Raw genomic sequence first — 21,247 nt, forward strand, 5'->3', positions numbered from 1 at the left:
TCCAATTCTCATTTTAATTTTCCCAATGCTTATGTCACACTGGTCTGACTCAATATTTCAATTTTAAATATTATATATAGTACTCTCAAAAGATATTTTTTGAAAGTACTTTCATACTAATATTACTACTTTACTATATTTATGTGGTTCTAATGCTTAAAAAAAAATCAAAATACAGTAGAACATCAGTTACCTGGAAGTCAGTTAACTGGAATAATTTGAAAGGCTGATTTTTCTTCTTTTATTTTATTAATGGTAGTATTTGAGACAAATGTTTATTATGCTAAGGGAGTATTTCTGTCTGTGTTTTTACATCATATATCTGGTGAAATGTTGGATTAGGACTAATGGGTTTTCTTGGAAACCATGATTGATAGTTAGTCATTTGCTTCCATGAACACAAATTTCCCATGACATATTTGGTTCTCTTCATTTCATATTATCTTTAGTTTAGCTCCAGATTTGATAAGAATAATATCGGCCCAAAACTGTGATTTATTATTTTTCTGTTTTATTACGATAAAATATCAATGAAAAGAAACATCACTGAAATGGGTAGAAAATCAGGAAGAATGCAATATAATCAAATTGATATTATAAAGGAATGAGAGATTTTGCAGCAAAAAAAAAAAAAGTCAGAACAAACAAAAACAAAAAACAATCGAACACAAAATTAGCAGTAAAATACCTTTCTGAATAATACATATGTAAATGTGCAAATTTTTATGTATAAGTTATTATTATTTTTAATTAAATAAATTCATTTTTTTTCACGCTATTTAAAGTCTTTTTCTTTTACCTTAGTACATTATAACAGAATTTATTTAATTTTACCATATATTCAATTATATGGAATCTGGAAGAGATCTGACATTAATTATTCTGGATAACTGATGCTCTACTATATAGCTTAAAAGGATAAATATTAAAATCTAACAGTGAAAAGTTCAAGATACTAAATTTAATATTAAATATGGCACAATGCTGTTATAATATTAGCAAAAAGACAGAGAATTTTAAATATTATTCAATACTGGATATACTCAGCAATACCTCAAGCTTACCAGCAAGTTGCAGGATTTAAAGATGACATGAAAGGATACCAACAGTAATCGTAGATCAGATCACCTTCTGGTATAGTTAATGCTGAAGTCTAAAATATGTTCAAAATTTATATTATATTTTCAAAAGTAAATATCCTACATGCATAAAAAATTAAAGTATTTTATGGAGAAATAATTTCTAATTTGACAAAAAAAAATATATATGTATATATCTAAACATAACTGCCAGTATCAGTTACACAAGTCCAAATACATGAGACAGAAATCAAAATTTCATACCAAGCAAGCAGCTGAAGATGGATAGTTTATACAAGGTTATCCATAAATCATACTGCACATCAATTAACAGTCTGTACCGAGATAATTATAATAACAGAATACATGATGTCTTTGGATATGTAATAAGATATTTAGAGACAGGTGGTTTCATCACGATAGCAGTATTCGAGAAGCGTTATAGTACATAGGGCAGTGCATAACATGAGTTTTTCTTGAGAAGACACTTATTTTGGAACATTGCCTTGCATACAAATCATTTTTGTAATGCTAAGAGGAATTCAGTAATAAATATCAACACAATTAAATATTTAATGCAGTTAGCATAAGTAGAAACATGATGCAAAGAAAACAAGCTTATATAGCATCAGCCAAAAAAAAATACCTTCCAGTTTCACCCATCCATTCACTCCAAAAGTTTGCCTAGTTCAGCCTTGAATTTATTTAAGCTGTCAACTTCCACAACAACAGATGGAAATCTGTTCCAGCAATCGACCATCTGCTGGCTAAAGGCAAACTTCCGCACATCTATTCTACAACTGTCTTTCCTCAATTTCAGTTTATGCCCTCACAGGTTTGTAATCTGAGCAAGAGGAAGAATCCCATCAGCATTGAGCTTGCTCAAACCATTCAAGTCCTTATACAACTCAACCCTATACAGGCCTATACCATGACAACTGCATTAGCACCTTTGAAAATGGATACATCTAGTGCATTCTGTAACTTTTAATTAAATTCTCTATTTTTTATTAATAAAATTTTGTTGTATTGCACACTGGGTTTTATTTCAACTAAATAACCTTGTATTATTTAATTTTTTTTTTTTAATGGCAATTTCAAAGACTGTTGAACTTATGGTACTCTAGTGCAGTAGTTACCAACCTTTTTCCTTTTGAGACATACCATGTTTCATCCAGTCTTCATAGAGTGTACCAGTCCCCCTCCCCACCCTCTCTTATGAATTCAATACTGATTGTAATTCTCATATTTGAACTTCTTTTAAATGCAAGTTAAACAGCATCTCTAATTAATAAAAAGAACTCTTATTTGATCATTCATTCAAATTTATTAAATTTTTAAAAATTTTAAGCAATAATCATTAAAAATTTAAAACTTAATATTACACAAATATGATATGAATAGGGGGCTTAGAGGGGAACAGGCATTCTGTGTGTTATCAGACACTTAGTCTAAAACACTGATAGATCCAATATCTTTCTATTTCAGAAGATTTAGGAGAAGTGCCTCCCTAAAATCCACTCATGCACACCTCAATGGTAAACCCTGTTACGTCACTTAGGTGGCAACGAATGTGTAGAGTGGTTCTCTTCAAGACGATTGGTCAGTGTGAAGAGGAAAAGACCAAACCCACCAGCACATGACAGCACAATGAAATAAATGGTCCTCAGTCCCCAGCGGCTTTCATTCCCCCTCTTACGGCAGTGAGAGGATCAGAGTGGAAGCAGAGGGTGCTAAGAATCTCTGCGTATGATCAGGCTGCCATGCACAGAAACTGAACTTGGCCTGTTACAACGTAAGATCGCTCATCGGTGAAGACAGGATACTACAGCTGGAAAAGGAATTAGAAAATGTAAATTGGAATATCATCGGTTTGGCCGAAACAAGAAGAAGAAATGAATCACTTATAAGTTTATCAAGTGGAAATCTGCTGTACACTAATGGAAACAGTGAAAGGAGTGAAGTTGGAGTTGGCTTTCTGGTCCAAAAATATATAAAAAACAACATTTTGGAATTCAAAAGTACATCACCAAGGGTATCAAGACTACTACTCAGGATTTCTAAGAGGTATAAGCTAAAGGTTATAGTGATTTATGCACCAACATAGAGCCATGATGATGATGATGACGAAGAGGTTGAAGAAATGTACACCAAAATTGAGAGTCTTCTAGATGAACAGAAAACTCACTACACTATCATTATGGGGGACTTCAATGCTAAGGTTGGAAAGAGACAAAACAGCGCAGAAAGGGGAACTATAGGAAATTTTGGAATTGGTGAAAGAAATGAAAGAGGTGAAAGACTTGTGGAATTTGCAGAATCTAGAGGAATGTCAGTAATGAACACTTTTTTCAAGAAAAGGGTAAACAGAAAGTGGACATGGAAGAGCCCAAACGGATTAACAACTAATGAAATTGACTTCATCCTCACTAACAGAAGATATATCGTGAGTGACGTTACTGTCCTGAACAAGGTAAATGTTGGAAGCGATCACAGAATGGTAAGATGCATACTTGATATAGATGTAAGAAAAGAAAGGAAAAAACTGACTCAAGTAAATAATACAAAGGTTTTTGAGATAACAGAAGAGGAGAAAAAGCAGTATGTAGCAGTAGCAGTGGCATGTGATGCAAGAAAGCAAGTGTATGAGCTTATGCAGCATCAGCCAAAAAAAAAAAAAAAAATCACACTAGTCCCTCCAAATGCCTGTCCAGTTCCTTCTTAAATTCATTTAACCTATCAACTTCCACAAAGACAGATGGACGTTTGTTCCAGCAATTAACCACCTGCCGGCTAAAGGCAAATTTCCACACATCTGTTCTACATCTGCCTTTTCTTAATTTGAATTTATGCCTCCTTAGGTTCGTAATCTGAACAAGTGGAAGAATCCCATCAGAATTCAGCGTGCTGAACCCATTCAAGGCCTTATACACCTCAATAAGATCACCGCGCAGGTGCCTAGTCTCCAGCCACTGCAATTTGCAGAACTTAAGCCTCTCTTAGTAACAGGATCCCTTCATTCCCCCAATATTTTTGCCCTTCTCTGTACACGTTCAAGCAAATCTACATCCTTCCTAAAACGAGGCCTCCAGACCTGCACGCAGTACTCAAGGCGTGGCCTGACCATTACCTTATACAGAGGGACAATCTCCTCCTTCTCCCTGCTAACAAAATTCCTATATATCATTGACAAAACCCCATTACCTGCCCTGCATCGCTCAGAAAACTTCATATCTGACTGCCCAATTACTCCCAAGTCTTTTTCATTTTCTACCACCTTAAGTGTAGTACCACACAGCTGGTACGTTTCTCTGGGGTTACTTCTACCCATATGCAGTACTTTGCATTTGTCAAGGTTAAACTTCAGTTGCCACTTCTTAGCCCATCTGTCCAAATTATCTAGATCCTGCTGCAACCTTTGCCAACCTTTGCAAACTTCGACACTAAGCCTGATATACCTTCATCAATATTATTGATAAATATACAAAACAACAGAGGAGCCAAGACCGAACCCTGTGGGACTCCACTAATAACATTAGTCCACAAAGAGAAGCACCCATTAATTACCACCCTCTGTCTTCTCCCACTCACCCATCCTTTTATCCATTGTAGCAACTTACCCTTAATACCATTCTTCTCCAATTTGATTACAATAGTCTTCCATGCACAACTGTGTCAAAAGCTTTCCTGAAATCCAAATATATGATATGAAAATTATTTTTTGCATCCAGTTTCTTTGTAACCACATCATATCCTATCAAATTTGTCAGACAAGACTTTCCCATAACAAACCCATGCTGTGTCTGAATTATTGCTACAGTCTTGTCTAGATGATCCTGCAATGCATCTTTAATCAGTGACTCCATTATTTTACCCGGAACAGAAGTTAAATTTAAATTTAAGAAGATAAATTTAAACTAACTGGTCTGTAATTACTTGTGTCACCCTTCAATCCCCCTTTGTGAATTGGGGATACATTTGCATATCTCCAGTCCGTGGGGACCTCCCCTGAGTCCAAGGATGCTCTCATAATTATGGCTAAGGGTTTGCTTAGTTGCATTGCCACCTCCTTTAATATAACTACTGGAATATCTTTAAAATGTACTGGAGCTTAAGGACAAGTTTGAGCTTCTGCAGACTGTTCAGGACCAAGATATCGACGAGGAATATAGAACTTTCTAAAAGTGATAAAGCCCAAGAAACCTATAGGTAAAAAGAAATCCAAAGAAGAAAAAATCAGTCAATAAACACATAAGTGTTTATTGACTGATTTTTTCTTCTTTGGATTTCTTTTTACCTATAGGTTTCTTGATGAATCATGATGAATCAAAGAAGACAAATGAAGAGCAAGAAAAACACTGACAGGGAGAAAATTGAGTATACTGAGTTATGCAAAGCCATTAGAAAGAGACTCAGAGAGGACATAAGAAGATTTAACACAAGAAAAGTAGAACAACCATTAAGGGAAAACAAAGGATTTAAATCAGTAGTCATGAGCAGTAATACAGAAAGACAAATGATACTGAAACTGAAGAACAGTGATGGTGTACTTATGAATAGCAGAGAAGGAATAATTCAAATAGCAGAAGACTACTATAAAGAGTTATACAAGGAGCGAGGGAATGATGCCAGCAGTGGGGAAATATGAATTGCAAATTAGTAACACATACAACTTATCTGATATCATTCCTAATGATGTAGAACATGCGTTGAAGAAAATGAAGAATCAGAAAGCTCCGGAGGAAGGTGAAGTTACTGCAGAGTTGTTAAAATTGGGAGGAAGAGACATGGCACAAAAACTGGCATGACTCTTCACAAAATACATTAGAAAAGGTGTAGCACCTAAGGAGTGGAATAATGCAATTATAGTTTTGTTGCATAAGATAGGAGATAAATCAGAAATTGTAAATTATAGATCAATTAGCTTGTTATCCCACATCTACAAGTTGTTCACAAGGGTCATTACTAACAGATTAGAAAGAATACTTGATGAGAATCAACCGAAAGAGCAAGCTAGCTTTAGGACAGGATTCTCAACTATGGATCACCTTCACGTAATGTCACAGCTAATGGAGAAGGCAAATGAATATAAAACACCATTATGCCTGACATTTGTGGATTATGAAAAGGCATTTGACTCCATGCAGCATAAGGCAATGTTTTGGGCACTGGAAAGACAAGGAATAGATACCTTATATATTATGATTTTGAAGAAAATATATGAGAATGCCACCTCCTTTATTAGACTAGACAAAGACAGTAATAAATTTAAAATTGAGAAAGGAGGTCGACAAGGAGAGAGAACATCTCCGAAGTTGTTTACTGCTGCCTTTGAGGAAGCTTTCAGAAGATTAGACTGGTCGCAGAAAGGAGTCAATGTGAATGGAGAGTACCTAAACCATTTACAATTTGCAGATGACATTGTGGTCATAAGCCACCATTCCAAAGAATTAGAGGAAAATCTTAATCAGTTATGTACAGTTAGTAAGGATTTTGGACTAAAGATGAATATGGCTAAAACAAAAGTAATGATGAACAAGTATGCCACAGAAAATGATATAATCATTGAAGGAGCAGTAATTGAAAAGGTGGAGTCATATACTTATCTGGGACAAGTCATTAGCTATAATAATGATAAATGGATGGAAGTCAAGAGAAGAATAAATTTTGGATGGATAGCATTCAGGAAATATAGCACATGCTGAGGAGTAATATCCCAATTTGTCTGAAATGTAAAATAATTAACCAATGTATACTCCCTACCATGACTTATGGAAGTGAAACTTGGGCACTCACCAAAAGAATAGAAGAGAAGCTGAGAACCACACAGCAAAGAATGGAACAAATTATATTGGGAATCAGACTGTTTGATAAAAATAGAAACACATGGATTAGGCAGCAAACTCAAGTAAAGGACATTCTTATTAAAACTAAAGAAATAAAATGGTCTTGGGCAGGACACACTCGAAGACATGAAGATAGATGGACTAAGAAAATAACAGAATTGTAACCAAGAGTAGCTAGAAGAAAACCTGGAAGACAAAGGCGGAGATGGATAGATGAAATTCATGAGTTTGTGGGTAGTAAATGGATGGCCAGTTCTCAAAAAAGAAGGATCTGGAACGTTGCTGGAGAGGCCTTCATCCTGCAGTGGAATGAAAATGGCTGATGATGATGAATCATATTATTACTATAAAAATTAATACTAATTTTTCATTTAAATTGATATTTCCTATAATAATATTCCTTTTTATTATTTATAGGTTTTTTTTTTTTTTTTTGTTTAGTTTCTTAATAACAATGTCTGCCCACCACATCATCACTATTTAAATAAAAATTGATATGAAATGGCAAGATGCATAGCCACAAATTCTGGGGGCCATGAGATTTTCAATAGTTCTCTCAACATTGGCGGACCTGGCAGTATGACAGTTTTACCACTGGAAATTATATTACATTTAGACAGCTTGCATAAATATATCAGATGCAACTTTTAATTTGATATAGCAATATATATTTTAAATTGCTGTAAAAGATCAGTGGATCATAAGTTATGATTATATGTATTTAAAAAAGAAATGTTCTTTTATACTTTGTTATGATATAGCTTTATTACCATTTCTTTTGTATCTTCCCAATCAACTCTGCCTTGCCATAATTCAGGCGGCATGTTAAATAATCGAAGATGTTTATCTTCACTGTTAGTAAGGATGCATGAGCCATCAGGGGACCTAAAAGATAAAATGATTAAACTTGAGTTTTAAGTTATTACAAAATAATAATAGCTCCTAGAAATATACAGTTCAATATCATTTCTTTTACTTTCATTTATTAATTAGTCCTCTAATAAATTAGCAAACAAAATCCTTCATTCTAAAAAAAATCTGTAAAGATAAAAGCTTTTCAGTTTTGCAATTTATATTATTAGTAATCGAAAAATTAGAACTAAAAATTTAGTAACTCTTTACCTTTACTTGGATTAGACTAGTAAGTAGTAAGTTATTTGTTTCTAGAAATTTCTGTTGTTGATTCCAGTTTTTAATTTCTCGTCTTCATAGTATTAACTGTAAAGTTCACAAGCCATTTTTAAAAAACCTCCCTTTAAACTTTTAATATTTTTTATTAAATATTGTAGTTTTCATTTATTTCAGTAACAAATTTATATTTTGGTAACAATAAACTTTATTCTCATTTTTATTTATGTTTATGCTTATTATCCTTTGGCTTGTAGTTTACATCAGAAATGAAGCATACGTTGCTATCTTGCTTGCAATCTTGACCAATTGACACCTGACAAGAGGCTGGTTTTGTAAGTTGTGTGGCAATGTCTTTATTTTGTCAATTTTGTGATTATTTATCTCTTAATATACATATATATTTTTTAAGTTCTATCACTCTCTATCTCCCTCATTTTTTTTCTCACTTTATTGTCCATGCTCTGCATAGGTTTAGCATTTGCTGCCTTTGACTGCACTAGACTACTTCCTCTTTTTTTTCCATTTTTCTGCCTTCTTATTTCCACTCTCTTGTTATTTTATTCAACATATTAGAAATTGAATATATATATATATTCTTTGGGACATAACACAACATCTACTTTGGCAAGTTCTGACAAAGATTAATAATTATTTATCTAAAATAAAATATCATTAAACATCTCTAACTACAAGTATATATCACTTTATTTTACATATCCTAACAGATATTAAAAACTGTTCAAAACATCATGATACATAAGTATGTAAAATTCAGTGAATTCAGATTTTCAAATTAAATTGTTTGAAAATCTACATAGGAGAAAAACCAAAAATAAGTGGGACAACTGTGTTATTCTTCAATTGTAACTTACTACTGGTTAATTTAATAACTTAAGAAGCAATAAATTTAATGAGAAATGTCCATTTAGTAATATTATAGCTTCTAATTTGGGATGAAAAGAAATTTGGGATGTCCATTTGGGATGAAAAGAAACTCCTCCTAATTGTTTATACAAAAAATAGCCAAAAAATATTACCTACTTACAAGGTAATATTTACTGACTTAGATTAGCATTAATACAGGCATATAATGCACGAAAGCTAGCTTATAAAAAAAAAAAAAAAAAAACAACCCTTTCCATTTCACCCATCCATTCACTCCAAAGTGTTTGTCTAGTTCTGCCTTAAATTTATTTAAGCTGTCAACTTCTACAATGACAGACAGAAATTTGTTCCAGAAATCAACCACCTGCTGGCTAAAGGCAAATTTCCACACATCTATTCTACAACTGTCTTTGCTCAATTTGAATTTATGTCCCCTCAGGCTTCTGAGGGGGCAGAAAATTTGGGAAGGGGAAGAATCCCATCAGCATTGGGCTTGCTCAAACCATTCAAGGCCTTATACACCTCAATCAGATCACCTCGCACGTGCCTAGTCTCCAGACACTGTAATTTGCAAAACTTAAGACTTTCTTCGTAATAGCAACCCTTTGTTCCATTCGCCAATCTTGTTTCCCCTTCCCTGTAATCATTCCAGCAGCTCTACTTTCCTAAAATGAGGTCTAACGACCTGTAGTAGTAGTAGTAGTGGCATGTGATGCAAGAAAGCAAGTGTATGAGCTTATGCAGCATCAGCCAAAAAAAAAAAAAAAAAAAATCCCACCATTCCCTCCAAATGCCTGTCCAGTTCCTCCTCAAATTTATTCAACCTATCAACTTCCACAACGGCAGATGGAAGTTTGTTCCAGCAATTAACCACCCGCTGGCTAAAGGCAAATTTCCGCACATCTATTCTACATCTGTCTTTTCTTAATATGAATTTATGCCCCCTTAGGTTAGTAATCTGAACAAGTGGAAGGATCCCATTAGAATTCAGCATGCTCAATATACCATACTCAAGGTGTGGCCTGACCATACCATTGCCTTATACAAGGGGATAATCACCTCCTTAAACCTGCTATAAATATTTCTGTATATCATTGACAAGACATCATGAGCTACTCTTGCAGACTGTCTGCACTGCTCAGAAAACTTCATATCTACCTGCACAATTTCCCCAGGTCCTTTTCACTCTCTACCACCCTCAGTGTAGTACCACACAATTGATATTTTACTCTGGGATACCTGCTACCCATTAGTACCTTACATTTTTATTATTATTTTTATTATCATTATGACATATGGTTCAAGGAAGCCTGAGGATTTTGCTGCACCACATAAAAAAAAAATTTCTGAATTACCCTGAGAGAGAGAGAGAGAGAGAGAGAGAGAGAGAGAGAGAGAGAGAGAGAGAGAGAGAAGAAGAAGGGAATCACCAAGGAAGAAAAGAATGATGATATCCAGCTCAGGACCCCAGGTGTTCCAAGCCCATACTCACCAGATGTGAGCCACTGGGGCTGTTAAACTTCAGTTGCCACCTCTCAGCCCATTTGCTCAACCAGGGGCTCATATCTGGTGAGTATGGGCTTGGCACACCCAGGGTCCTGAGCTGCTGGTTATCGTAAGTCTTCTCTTTCTTGGTGATTCCCTTCTACTTCTGAATCTCTCTCAGGGTAACTCAGAATTTTTTTTTTTTTTTGGCTGGTGCAGCATAAGCCTCAGGCTTCCTTGCACCATATTGCTAATAATAATAATAATAATAATAATAACTTTTCTAGATCCTGTTGCAGTACTGATTGATATCAGTAGTGATTCTTCATGCTTTAAGAATCTGCAGATAAAGGAACCACTAGGTGGCAGTGATCAGAGCGTGCTGAAGTGGGATTTGCTCAAAGAGGTAACTACCATCAAGGGTAAAGGGAAGGGTTTTTTCTTTCGTAAAGGTGACTGGTCTGAGACAGTATTAAAATTCTACACGGTGGGACCAACTGAAGATGTTACCAAAAGCAAATTCAAAATGGTAAGCACTCAAAGATATTGTGAATTAAGCAGTTGACACCAACAGTGTTAAAGCATGATGAATTAAAATAAAACAAATAAATACAAAAACCAATTAAATAATTTAATATTACTCGGATAAAATGATGTAAAAATACTAATTACAATAAATACTATTTACAATAACTTATAATAAATCATACAATAACAAAAGCATTAAAACCAATAAAATATACAGAGATAAAAACGTTAAAACTGGAGCTTTCGAATGCATCCGCCTCCTTTTTCAACAGCACACTTGATCTTGCAGTACACCCTTAAATACCCTCAGGCTCACGGCACTCCTCACATGTTTCAGAAACACATGCAACATTCCCCTCATGTGCTACGGAATCGGAAATGGCTCAGGAGCATGCCAGGTGGAATCGTTCATCCCATCCAAGGATCACTGCGTTAAAGAGGGGATGAATATGTATTCCCCTGTCCCTATTGATAGTATTGTTCTCAGCAGAACAAATCCGCAAGCTCTCGAGTCACTTGCGGTCCCAAAACCTATGCGCCTGATCGATGATAACCGCTTCGTCCGGGGAGATTTGATGATGCTCCTCCCAAAAATGCTCTACCACAGCAGATATTCCATAGTCTGCATTCTTTATCGCACTCATATGCTCCCTCAGACGATCCTTAAAACGACATTTTGTCTCACCGACAAAACATTCGCCACAATCCAGGCATTTGATACTATAAACGACCCCACTTGAAGATTCTCTAGGTATGGAGTCTTTTACCTGAGACACAACTGTGTGCAACCTACGCCCTGGAAGCTGCACACAGCGTGTCTGGCAATTCCATAACACACGCGCTATGTGCTCAGTTAGATCCGGATAATAGGGAATGTATGCCGTGGCAACAGGTGTAAATGGTTCATCTTGTCTCTGCTCTCCTTGAATATATTTATTTATGATCCTCTGGGGGTAGCCACATTTCAGGAGATCTGCTGTGATGCATTTAAACTCCTCCTTTCTATCCTCAGAGGTGCTGCAATGGGACTTAGCCCTGTCTATTAATGCCCTAATCACACTACTCTTGTGAAGGCTGGTCTGAGCTGTGTTGTAATGCGAATACTGGCCTCGGCACATAGGTTTCCTAAACACCCTAGTTTTTAACCTCAATCCTGCCCTATAGACCAACACATCCTTAAACGGTAGGGTACCCTCTACTTCCACCACCTCCGAGGTGAACTTAATAAACGGGGAGAAGTTGTTAAGAAAATTAAGAACTTCATCTTCCTTCCCCTTCCGAATAATTGTAAATGTATCATCTACATATCTTTTCCACGGACGCATGGGGAGCACTCTTTCATCAAATATTCTAACCTTGAGCTCCTCCATAGCTAAATTTGCAATCACACTAATGGGGGAGCTCATTGCTGCACCGTGAACCTGCTTATACATAGTGTTACGAAACATCATAGTGGTGTTTGACAGGCATAGCAACACACCACTGCAAATGTCCTCCACACTTTACTGGGTCCTACTATTTAAGGTGACATCCTTCTGTACAGCCATGTGTGCACACCGCACTCCATGATCAATAGGGATGCATGTAAATAAGGATGTCACATCAAACGATATCATGATGTCATCTTCTTCTATGGACTGTTCCCTTACAAAATGTACAAAATCTCTACTGTCCATAATACTGAACTCAGAAAGCCCCACTATAGGCGACAACAGTCTAGCCAGGAACCCGGACATTGCATGTGTGGGACTGCCTACAAATGAAACGATAAGCCTAATTGGCACCCCCACTTTATGTATCTTAGGAAGGCCATAAAACCTGGGCAGGTGACATCCTGTTGCATGTAAAGACCAAAACTGTTCCTTAGTAATCCTATTAGCCTTTAACCAAACTTGCAACATCTTATTAACCTGGCACTCCAAGCTTGCCAGTGGATTCCTACAAGTGATCTTATAAGTTGCTCTGTCGTTCAAAAGATCTAGGACTTTGCTATAATATGCCTCCTTATCAAGTACCACAGTTACCCTGCCTTTGTCTGCGGGCAAGACCACAATACTATCTTCCTGTCTCAGACTCTTAAGTGCTAACTTCTGTCTAATGTTAAGGTTAGAGGGAACTGCCCTAGCCTGGCTTAAAATGGCTGAGGTCCTTGCCCGAATTTCATTGGCTACAACTATAGGTAATTTGCTGACCACTCTCTCTATATCCATCGGCACCTCTGCAATAGGCAGATTAGGCGGAATCATTGCAAACTTGGTTCCTAAATTTAGCACCTCTTCTTGTTCCTTGGTCAATTGTTTATTGCTCAAATTACATATAAAATTGGTTGCAGCATTACCACTTTTGGTATTACGCTTGACCATAGCCTCTTCCCTAAGTCTACTGAACTTATTCATTTGCCTCCGTCTGAAAATATCAGCAACATGCATTGCTTTAGTCGTCACTACCCTCATGATTGATGACAAATGTGCTGGGGTTACACTATCACTTATCTTCCTTAAGCACACATCTTTTTCTCTCCTAATACGGTTCAAACCCCTATGCAACTTCCCAATCCAAATGTTCAAAATCTTCTTTTGATACCCCCTGGCAACATTAAACAGACTCGTCTTCAAAGGGTAGCTTAACATGGAAACCTCGTGGAATAAGATCACTTGTTTTACACCGATGGGTGAACCTCAAGTGTTGTTCTTGCTTGGCTACTCCTACACTATGTATCTGGTAATCCCTGATGCACTGCAACACTGAATTGCCATAATATCTAACTAATTCTTCAAATAGGCCTACGGGGTTGGGAATATTCATATTGTGAATTAAGCAGTTGACACCAACCATGTTAAAGCATGTTGAATTAAAATAAAATAAATAAACACAAAAACCAATTAAATAATTTAATATTACTCAGATAAAATGATGTAAAAATACTATTTACAATAACTTATAATAAATTATACAGTAATAAAAGCGTTAAAACCAATAAAATACAATAAAATATACAGAGATAAAAGCGTTAAAACAGGAGCTTTCGAAGGCATCCGCCTCCTTTTTCAACAGCACACTTGATCTTGCAGTACACCCTTAAATACCCTCAGGCTCACGGCACTCCTCACGTGGTTCAGAAACATGTGCAATATTCTCCTCTGTGTTACGGAACCAGAAATGGTTCGGGAGTGTGCCAGGCGGAATCGTTCATCCCATCCACTGCCTCAAAGAGGGAGTATCAAAAGAAGATTTTGAACATTTCGATTGGGAAGTTGCATAGGTGTTTGAACCGTATTAAGAGAGTTATTTATTTATTTTGTTTTTTTTTTTTTTAGGAGCATTAGCAACTAAGGCCATATTGCTCCAGGATATGCAGTGGTCATTCCCTGACCTTTCCGCGTCTTCCGTATTTGGCGGTGATGGGCTCGAACCCTGGTCTCATCAAGAAACATGTGCTATGCACTGCTGCTCCTTCCCGTATTAGGAGAAAAAAAGATGTATGTTTAAGGAAGATAAGTGATAGTGTAGCCCCGGCACATTTGTCATCAATCAATGCAATCAAAGCAATGCATGTTGCTGATATTTACAGATGGAGACAAATGGATAAGTTCAGTAGACTTAGGGAAGAGGCTATGGTCGAGGGTAATACCGAAAATGGTAATGCTGCTACCAATTTTATATGTAATTTGAGCAATAAACAATTGACCAAGGAACAAGATGAGGTGCTAAATTTAGGAAGCAAGTTTGCAATGGTTCCGCCTAATCCGCCTTTTGCAGAGGTAGCAAAGGGAATAGAGAGAGAGGTCAGCAAATTACCTATAGTTGTAGCCAATGAAATTTGGGCAAGGACCTCAGCCATTTTAAGCCAGGCTAGGGCAGCTCCCTCTAATCTTAACATTAGACAGAAGTTAGCACTTAAGGGTCTGAGACAGGAAGATAGTATTGTGGTCTTGCCTGCAGACAAAGGCAGGGTAACTGTGGTACTTGATAAGGAGGCATATTATAGCAAAGCCCTAGATCTTTTGAATGACAGAGCAACTTATAAGATCACTCGTAGGAATCCACTGGCAAGCTTGGAGCGCCAGGTTAATAAGATGTTGCAGGTTTGGTTAAAGGCTAATAGGATTACTAAGGAACAGTTTTGGTCTTTACATGCAACTGGATGTCAACTGCCGAGGTTTTATGGCCTTCCTAAGATACATAAAGTGGGGGTGCCAATTAGGCCTATCATTTCATTTGTAGGCAGCCCCACACACTGTCTGGGTTCCTAGCTAGACTGTTGTCACCTATAGTGGCGCTTTCTGAGTTCAGTATTAGGGAGAGTACAGATTTTGTACATTTTGTAAGGGAACAGTCCATAGAAGAAGATGACATCATGATATTGTTTGATGTGACATCCTTATTTACATGCATCCCTATCGATCATGGAGTGTGGTGTGCACACATAGCTCTACAGAAGGATGTCACCTTAAATAATAGGACCCAGTTAAATGCGGAGGACATTTGCAGTGGTGTGGCGCTATGCCTGTCAAGCACCACTATGATGTTTCGTAACACTATGTATAAGCAGCAATGGACTCCCATTAGTGTGATTATAGCAAATTTAGCTATGGAGGAGCTCAAGGTTAGAATATTTGATGAAAGAGTGCTCCCCATGCATCCGTGGAAACGATATGTAGATGATACATTTACAATTATTCGGAAGGGGAGGGAAGATGAAGTTCTTAATTTTCTTAACAACTTCTCCCCGTTTATTAAGTTCACCTCGGAGGTGGTGGAAGTAGAGGGTACCCTACCGTTTAAGGATGTGTTGGTCTATAGGGCAGGATTGAGGTTAAAAACTAGGGTGTTCAGGAAACCTATGTGCCGAGGCCAGTATTCGCATTACAACACAGCTCAGACCAGCCTTCACAAGAGTAGTGTGATTAGGGCATTAATAGACAGGGCTAAGTCCCATTGCAGCACCTCTGAGGATAGAAAGGAGGAGTTTAAATGCATCACAGTAGATCTCCTGAAATATGGCTACCCCCAGAGGATCATAAATAAATATATTCAAGGAGAGCAGAGACGAGATGAACCATTTATACCTGTTGCCACGGCATACATTCCCTATTATCCGGATCTAACTGAGCGCATAGCGCGTGTGTTATGGAATTGCCAGACGCTGTGTGCAGCTTCCAGGATGTAGGTTGCACACAGTTGTGTCTCAGGTAAAAGACCCCATACCAAGAGAAACTACAAGTGGGGTCGTTTATAGTATCAAATGCCTGGATTGTGGTGAATGTTATGTCGGTGAGACAAAACATCATTTTAAGGATCGTCTGAGGGAGCATATGAGTGCGATAAAGAACACAGACTATGGAATATCTGCTGTGGCGGAGCATTTTTGGGAGGAGCATCATCAAATCTCCCCAGACAAAGTGGTTATCATCGATTGGGCGCATAGATTTTTGAGACCACAAGTGGCTCGAGAACTTGCGGATTTATTCCGCTGAGAACAGTAATATCAATAGGGACAGGGGAATACATATTCATCCCCTCTTTGAGTCAGTGATCGTTGGACGGGATGAACAATTCCGCCTGGTACGCTCCCGAGCCATTTCCGGTTCCGTAACACATGAGGAGAATGTTGCACATGTTTCTGAACCACGTGAGGAGTGCCGTGAGCCTGAGGTGTTTAAGGGTGTACTGCAAGGTTACTGCTGTGGATAAAGGGATGTTCGAGTGGTAGAAGATAGAAAGCTGTTATCGATAGGCACTATTCTTCTTGGACAAATGTGTCCAAGTGGAGTCAAGCCCCCAGAGTTCAGTGCTAGGCCCATTGTTGTTTTCAATATTTATTAATGATATTCATGAAAGCATATCCAGCATAATGTCTAACCTTGCAGATGATACAAAGGTTGGCAGAGTGGTTAATAAGAGTAATCAAGGCATTACAGCAACAAGATTCATAGAGTCACCAACAAGTAGTTTTTGGTGACTCCATTATTGCCAGGGAAATGGGGAACATGGTATGTAAAAATGATAGGTGGAACAGAACCAGGGTATGTCTGCCAGGGGCAAAGGTTGATGATGTTGTAGAGCAAATATCATCTTTTAAGGGCACAAAAGGTGATATAGTTGTACACGTTGGCACTAATGTTATTAAGAGTAGGAGACTGGCGGAATTATGGGACATGATATTGCCATCGGGTACGGAATATGATACTGCCATAGGGGATGCCTTTGTGCGTGCGTGATGTAAGGAGTGTAAGGAAATCAGGTGACAACTCAGCGTTGTTATGGGCCTATATGAGAGCTTGAGGGTGGATGCCCTCGAAGGCTCTAAATTGAGGGGCCCATAAAGTTCTCAGCTGCCCATATCAATGCCAGAGTTTGCACTTGGTCATCACTCAACACAGTGGCAACTCCCAAGGCAGAATTCACTGGTCCCACAGGAACTAGTAGTTGATGGTGACTATTGTCAGGGAAATGGGGAATATGCTTTGTAAAAAGGATAGGTGGAACAGGACCAGGGTATGTCTGCCAGGGGCAAAGGTTGATGACGTTGTAGAGCGGATATCATCTTTTAAGGGCACAAAAGGTGACATAGTTGTACACGTTGGCACTAATGATATTAAGAGTAGGAGACCAGCAGAATTACATAACCAGTACAGGTCACTGTTGAAAAAAAGCCGTGAATTAGGGTTGAATTTGAAAGTGTCTGCAATTCTGTCCAGACACGATAGGAGGGAGTATATGATGAGAGCCTTGTCGATCAATTCGGCCCTGAAAAGATTGTGCAAGGCTCAAGGGGTAGAATTTTTTTCAGCCTGGACTGTACTTGTTAACAGGAGACATTGCTTCTACAGGGATGGGATACACTTAAATAGAAAGTGTGCAAGAATATTTGCTGATGCTATCAAGGCAGTGTTAGGTGGGTTGGAAAACTGTTAGCTTGGGGGGATACAAGGACTAATAGATTAATAGGAGCCACTGGCAGAGGTGAAATTGATTCTTGCACTGCTTCTATTGGAATGAGCAGCAGCCTGGAAAACATGATGCAGGATATTTCAGAGATTGCTGGGAGTCATTGCAGTACAAGTAAGCACATGGGATGCGTTAGGGTAGCTAAGAATAGGAACAGGTGCATGTATACTTGCGTGTATACCAATTCTAGGAGTTTGGTAAATAAATTTGATGAATTTGAGGTATTGCTCAAAATATCAAAGGCAGATATTGTTGGGATATCAGAGACGGGTTGTTACACAGATATAAGGAATGCAGAACTTGAATTTGGGGAGTATAATGTGTACAGAAAGGATAGACGGGATAGGAAGGGAGGATGCTATTAGTTAAGAAACACACAAAATCCAAGGAAGTGAAGCCAGTCAACATCGCTGGACAGTGCAGTGTCGAGTCAGTTTGTGGTGACATAAGCATTGGGAGATCAACATTCAGAGTAGGAGTGTGCTATAGGCCTAATGACTCTGATGAGTATAATAAGAAACTGTACAGGGAAATAGAGTGGGCCAGTAAATCAGAAAGTCTTATAATGGGAGATTTCAATTTCCCAAATATTGACGGGAATTTGTGGGTTGGTCACTCACACACTAGCAAGGCTTTTGTGGATTTATTGGATGATTGTTTTCTACATCAGCATGTTAGGGAGGCAATTAGAGGTAGTAATACTCCTGATCTGATTATCAGTAGTGATTCTTCATGCATTAAGAATCTGCAGATAAAGGAACCACTAGATGGCAGTGATCACAGTTTGCTGAAGTGGGATTTACTCAAACAGGTAACTACCATCAGGGATAAAGGAAAGGGTTTTGGCTTTTGTAAAGGCGACTACAATGGTCTGAGACAGTATTTAAATTCTACATCAGTGGTTTTCAAACTTTTTTTTAATAACGGCACCCCTATATAATTTATTTTATTTTGTGGCACCCCTACTCAATTTTCTCAATATATATAATATTAAAAAATATATATGTTATTTAGCACAATAATATAATTATAAAAATTACATTTCATAATACAAATTATATATATACAGTATATAATTTTATTCTTTGTATAGAGGTACTAAGTAAACATCAATTATAGATAACCAAAAATTAAAAAAGATACTGTACACCTTTTTATAATGAAATAAATATATAAATTAAAAAATAATAATAAGTTTAAGTAACTTAAACCCAAATTATGTGGCACCCCTGGAATGTTGTTGCGGCGCCTTAAGGTGCCACAGCACCCCGGTTGAAAACCACTGTTCAATACAGCGGGACCAACTGATGATGTTACCAACAGCAAATTCAAAATGGAAAGCATTCAAAGAACTTATCTTGGAAGCTACTAGGCTTTACATACCAACTAAGAAATATTGTTCAAAGTTTAGGTCTAAATGGATGTGAGATGAACTAACAAGATATGGCAGAGAAGAAAAATGCATGGGATACATATAAATTAATGGGTGACATGGAAGCCTATGATAGATATAAGCTGGTCTGTAACCAAGTCACAAAGGAGATTAGGCAGGCAAAGGCAGATTACGAGAAATCATTGGCAAAGGATGCAAAGAAAAACGGAAAAGAGTTCTTTACCTATGTAAGCTCTAGAAAGAAAGGGATGAATTAGATTGGTCCACTGGATATTTATGGTTCAACAGTTGAGGATCCTGCTCAGGTGGCTAACAAACTAAACGAGTATTTTGCATCTATATTCACACATGAGGAGTTATTCAGGATGGGGAATGCCAGAGGTGAAGTAAACTCTGGCAGTGAGCTAGATGATTTTGTAATAACTGAGAGGAATGTGAAGGAGAAATTGTTGAGGATAAACATAAAAAAGGCACCCGGGGTTGATGGGATCTATTCAGTTATATTAAAGGAGGCCGCAAAGGAAGTAAGCAAACCCTTAGCCTTAATTATGAGAGCTTCCTTGGACTCAGGGGAGGTACCCATAAACTGGAGATGTGCAAATGTGACCCCAATTTACAAAGGAGGATCAAAGGCTGACACAAGTAATTATAGACCTGTGAGTTTAACTTCTGTTCCAGGAAAATTAATGGAAGCACTGGTTAAAGAAGCATTGCAGAATCATCTAGACTAGACTTCAGATATACAGCTTGAACATAGCATGGTTTTGTTAAGGGAAAGTCTTGCCTGACCAATTTGATTGGATACTATGATACAGTCATAAAAGAACTGGATGCAGGGAATAACTTTGATATCATATATTTGAATCTTAGAAAGGCATTTGATACTGTTGCACATGGAAGACTGCTGCACAAATTGGAGCAGTGTGGCATTAGAGGCAAACTGCTGCTATGGATAAAGGGATGGCTGAGGGGAAGAAGACAGAGAGTGGTAATCAATGGACACTGCTCATTGTGGACTAATGTTATTAGTGGAGTGCCTCAGGGTTCAGTGTTGGGTCCATTGTTGTTTTCTGTATTTATAAATGATATTGATGATGGTATAACAGGCTTAATGTCCAAGTTTGCCCATAATACAAAGGTCAGCAGGGTTGTTAAGGACACTACTGATGTTATCCTGCTGCTGCAACAGGATCTGGAAAGGTTGAGCAGATGGGCTGAGAGGTGGCAAATGAAGTTTAACATTGGCAAGTGTAAAGTACTACATATGGGAAACAGTAACCCCAGAGCAATGTATCAACTCTGTGGTACTACACTGACAGTGGTAGAGAATGAAAAGGACCTGGGGGTAATTGTGCAGGCAGATATGAAGTTTTCTGAGCAGTGCAGATGGGCTGCAAGAGTAGCTCATTGTGTCTTATCAATGATATACCAGAATTTTTCTAGCAGGGATAAGGAGGCGATTGTTCCTTTGTATAAGGCAATGGTCAGGCCAGACCTTGAGTACTGCATACAGGTCTGGAGGCCTCATTTCAAGAAGGATGTAGTGCTGCTGGAACGAGCAGAGAAGGGCAACAAGATTAGTGAATGGAACAAAGGGTTGCTCTTATGAAGAAAGGCTTAAGTTTTGCAAATTACTGTGTCTGGAGACTAGGCAGACACTGTAATTGATGAGGTGATCTGATAGAGGTGTATAAAGCCTTGAATGGTTTGCATATGCTCAATGCCGATGGGATTCTTCCTCTTGCTCAGAATAATCACCTGAGAGGGCATAAATTCAAATTGTGGAAAGACAGATGTAGGATAGATGTGGGGAAATGGGGAAATTTGCCTTTAGCCATCGGATAGTTGGTTGGTGGAACAGACTTCCATCCCTTGTTCTGGAAGTTGATAGACTAAATAAATTTAAGGCTCAGCTGGACAAGTATTTCGAATGAACGGAGGGGTGAAAT

General features: G+C 37.8%; 1 protein-coding gene across 1 annotated transcript in view; it reads right to left on the reverse strand.

Moving 5' to 3' along the window:
• WDR79 (Telomerase Cajal body protein 1 homolog) overlaps positions 1 to 21,247 on the reverse strand; it is a 106,167-nt gene that overhangs the window by 81,447 nt on the left and 3,473 nt on the right. Inside the window, exons 2-3 of the mRNA XM_090386329.1 lie at positions 7,696 to 7,810; positions 1,065 to 1,153 (exon numbers count right to left, since the gene is read on the reverse strand). Coding sequence (XP_090242455.1) covers positions 1,065 to 1,153; positions 7,696 to 7,810 — 204 coding nt within the window. The remainder of the gene's footprint in view (positions 1 to 1,064; positions 1,154 to 7,695; positions 7,811 to 21,247) is intronic.

Source organism: Mastigoproctus giganteus, chromosome 1 (genome assembly GCF_048544385.1).
Source record: "Mastigoproctus giganteus isolate SK-2022 chromosome 1, ASM4854438v1, whole genome shotgun sequence".
Taxonomy (NCBI): domain Eukaryota; kingdom Metazoa; phylum Arthropoda; class Arachnida; order Uropygi; family Thelyphonidae; genus Mastigoproctus; species Mastigoproctus giganteus.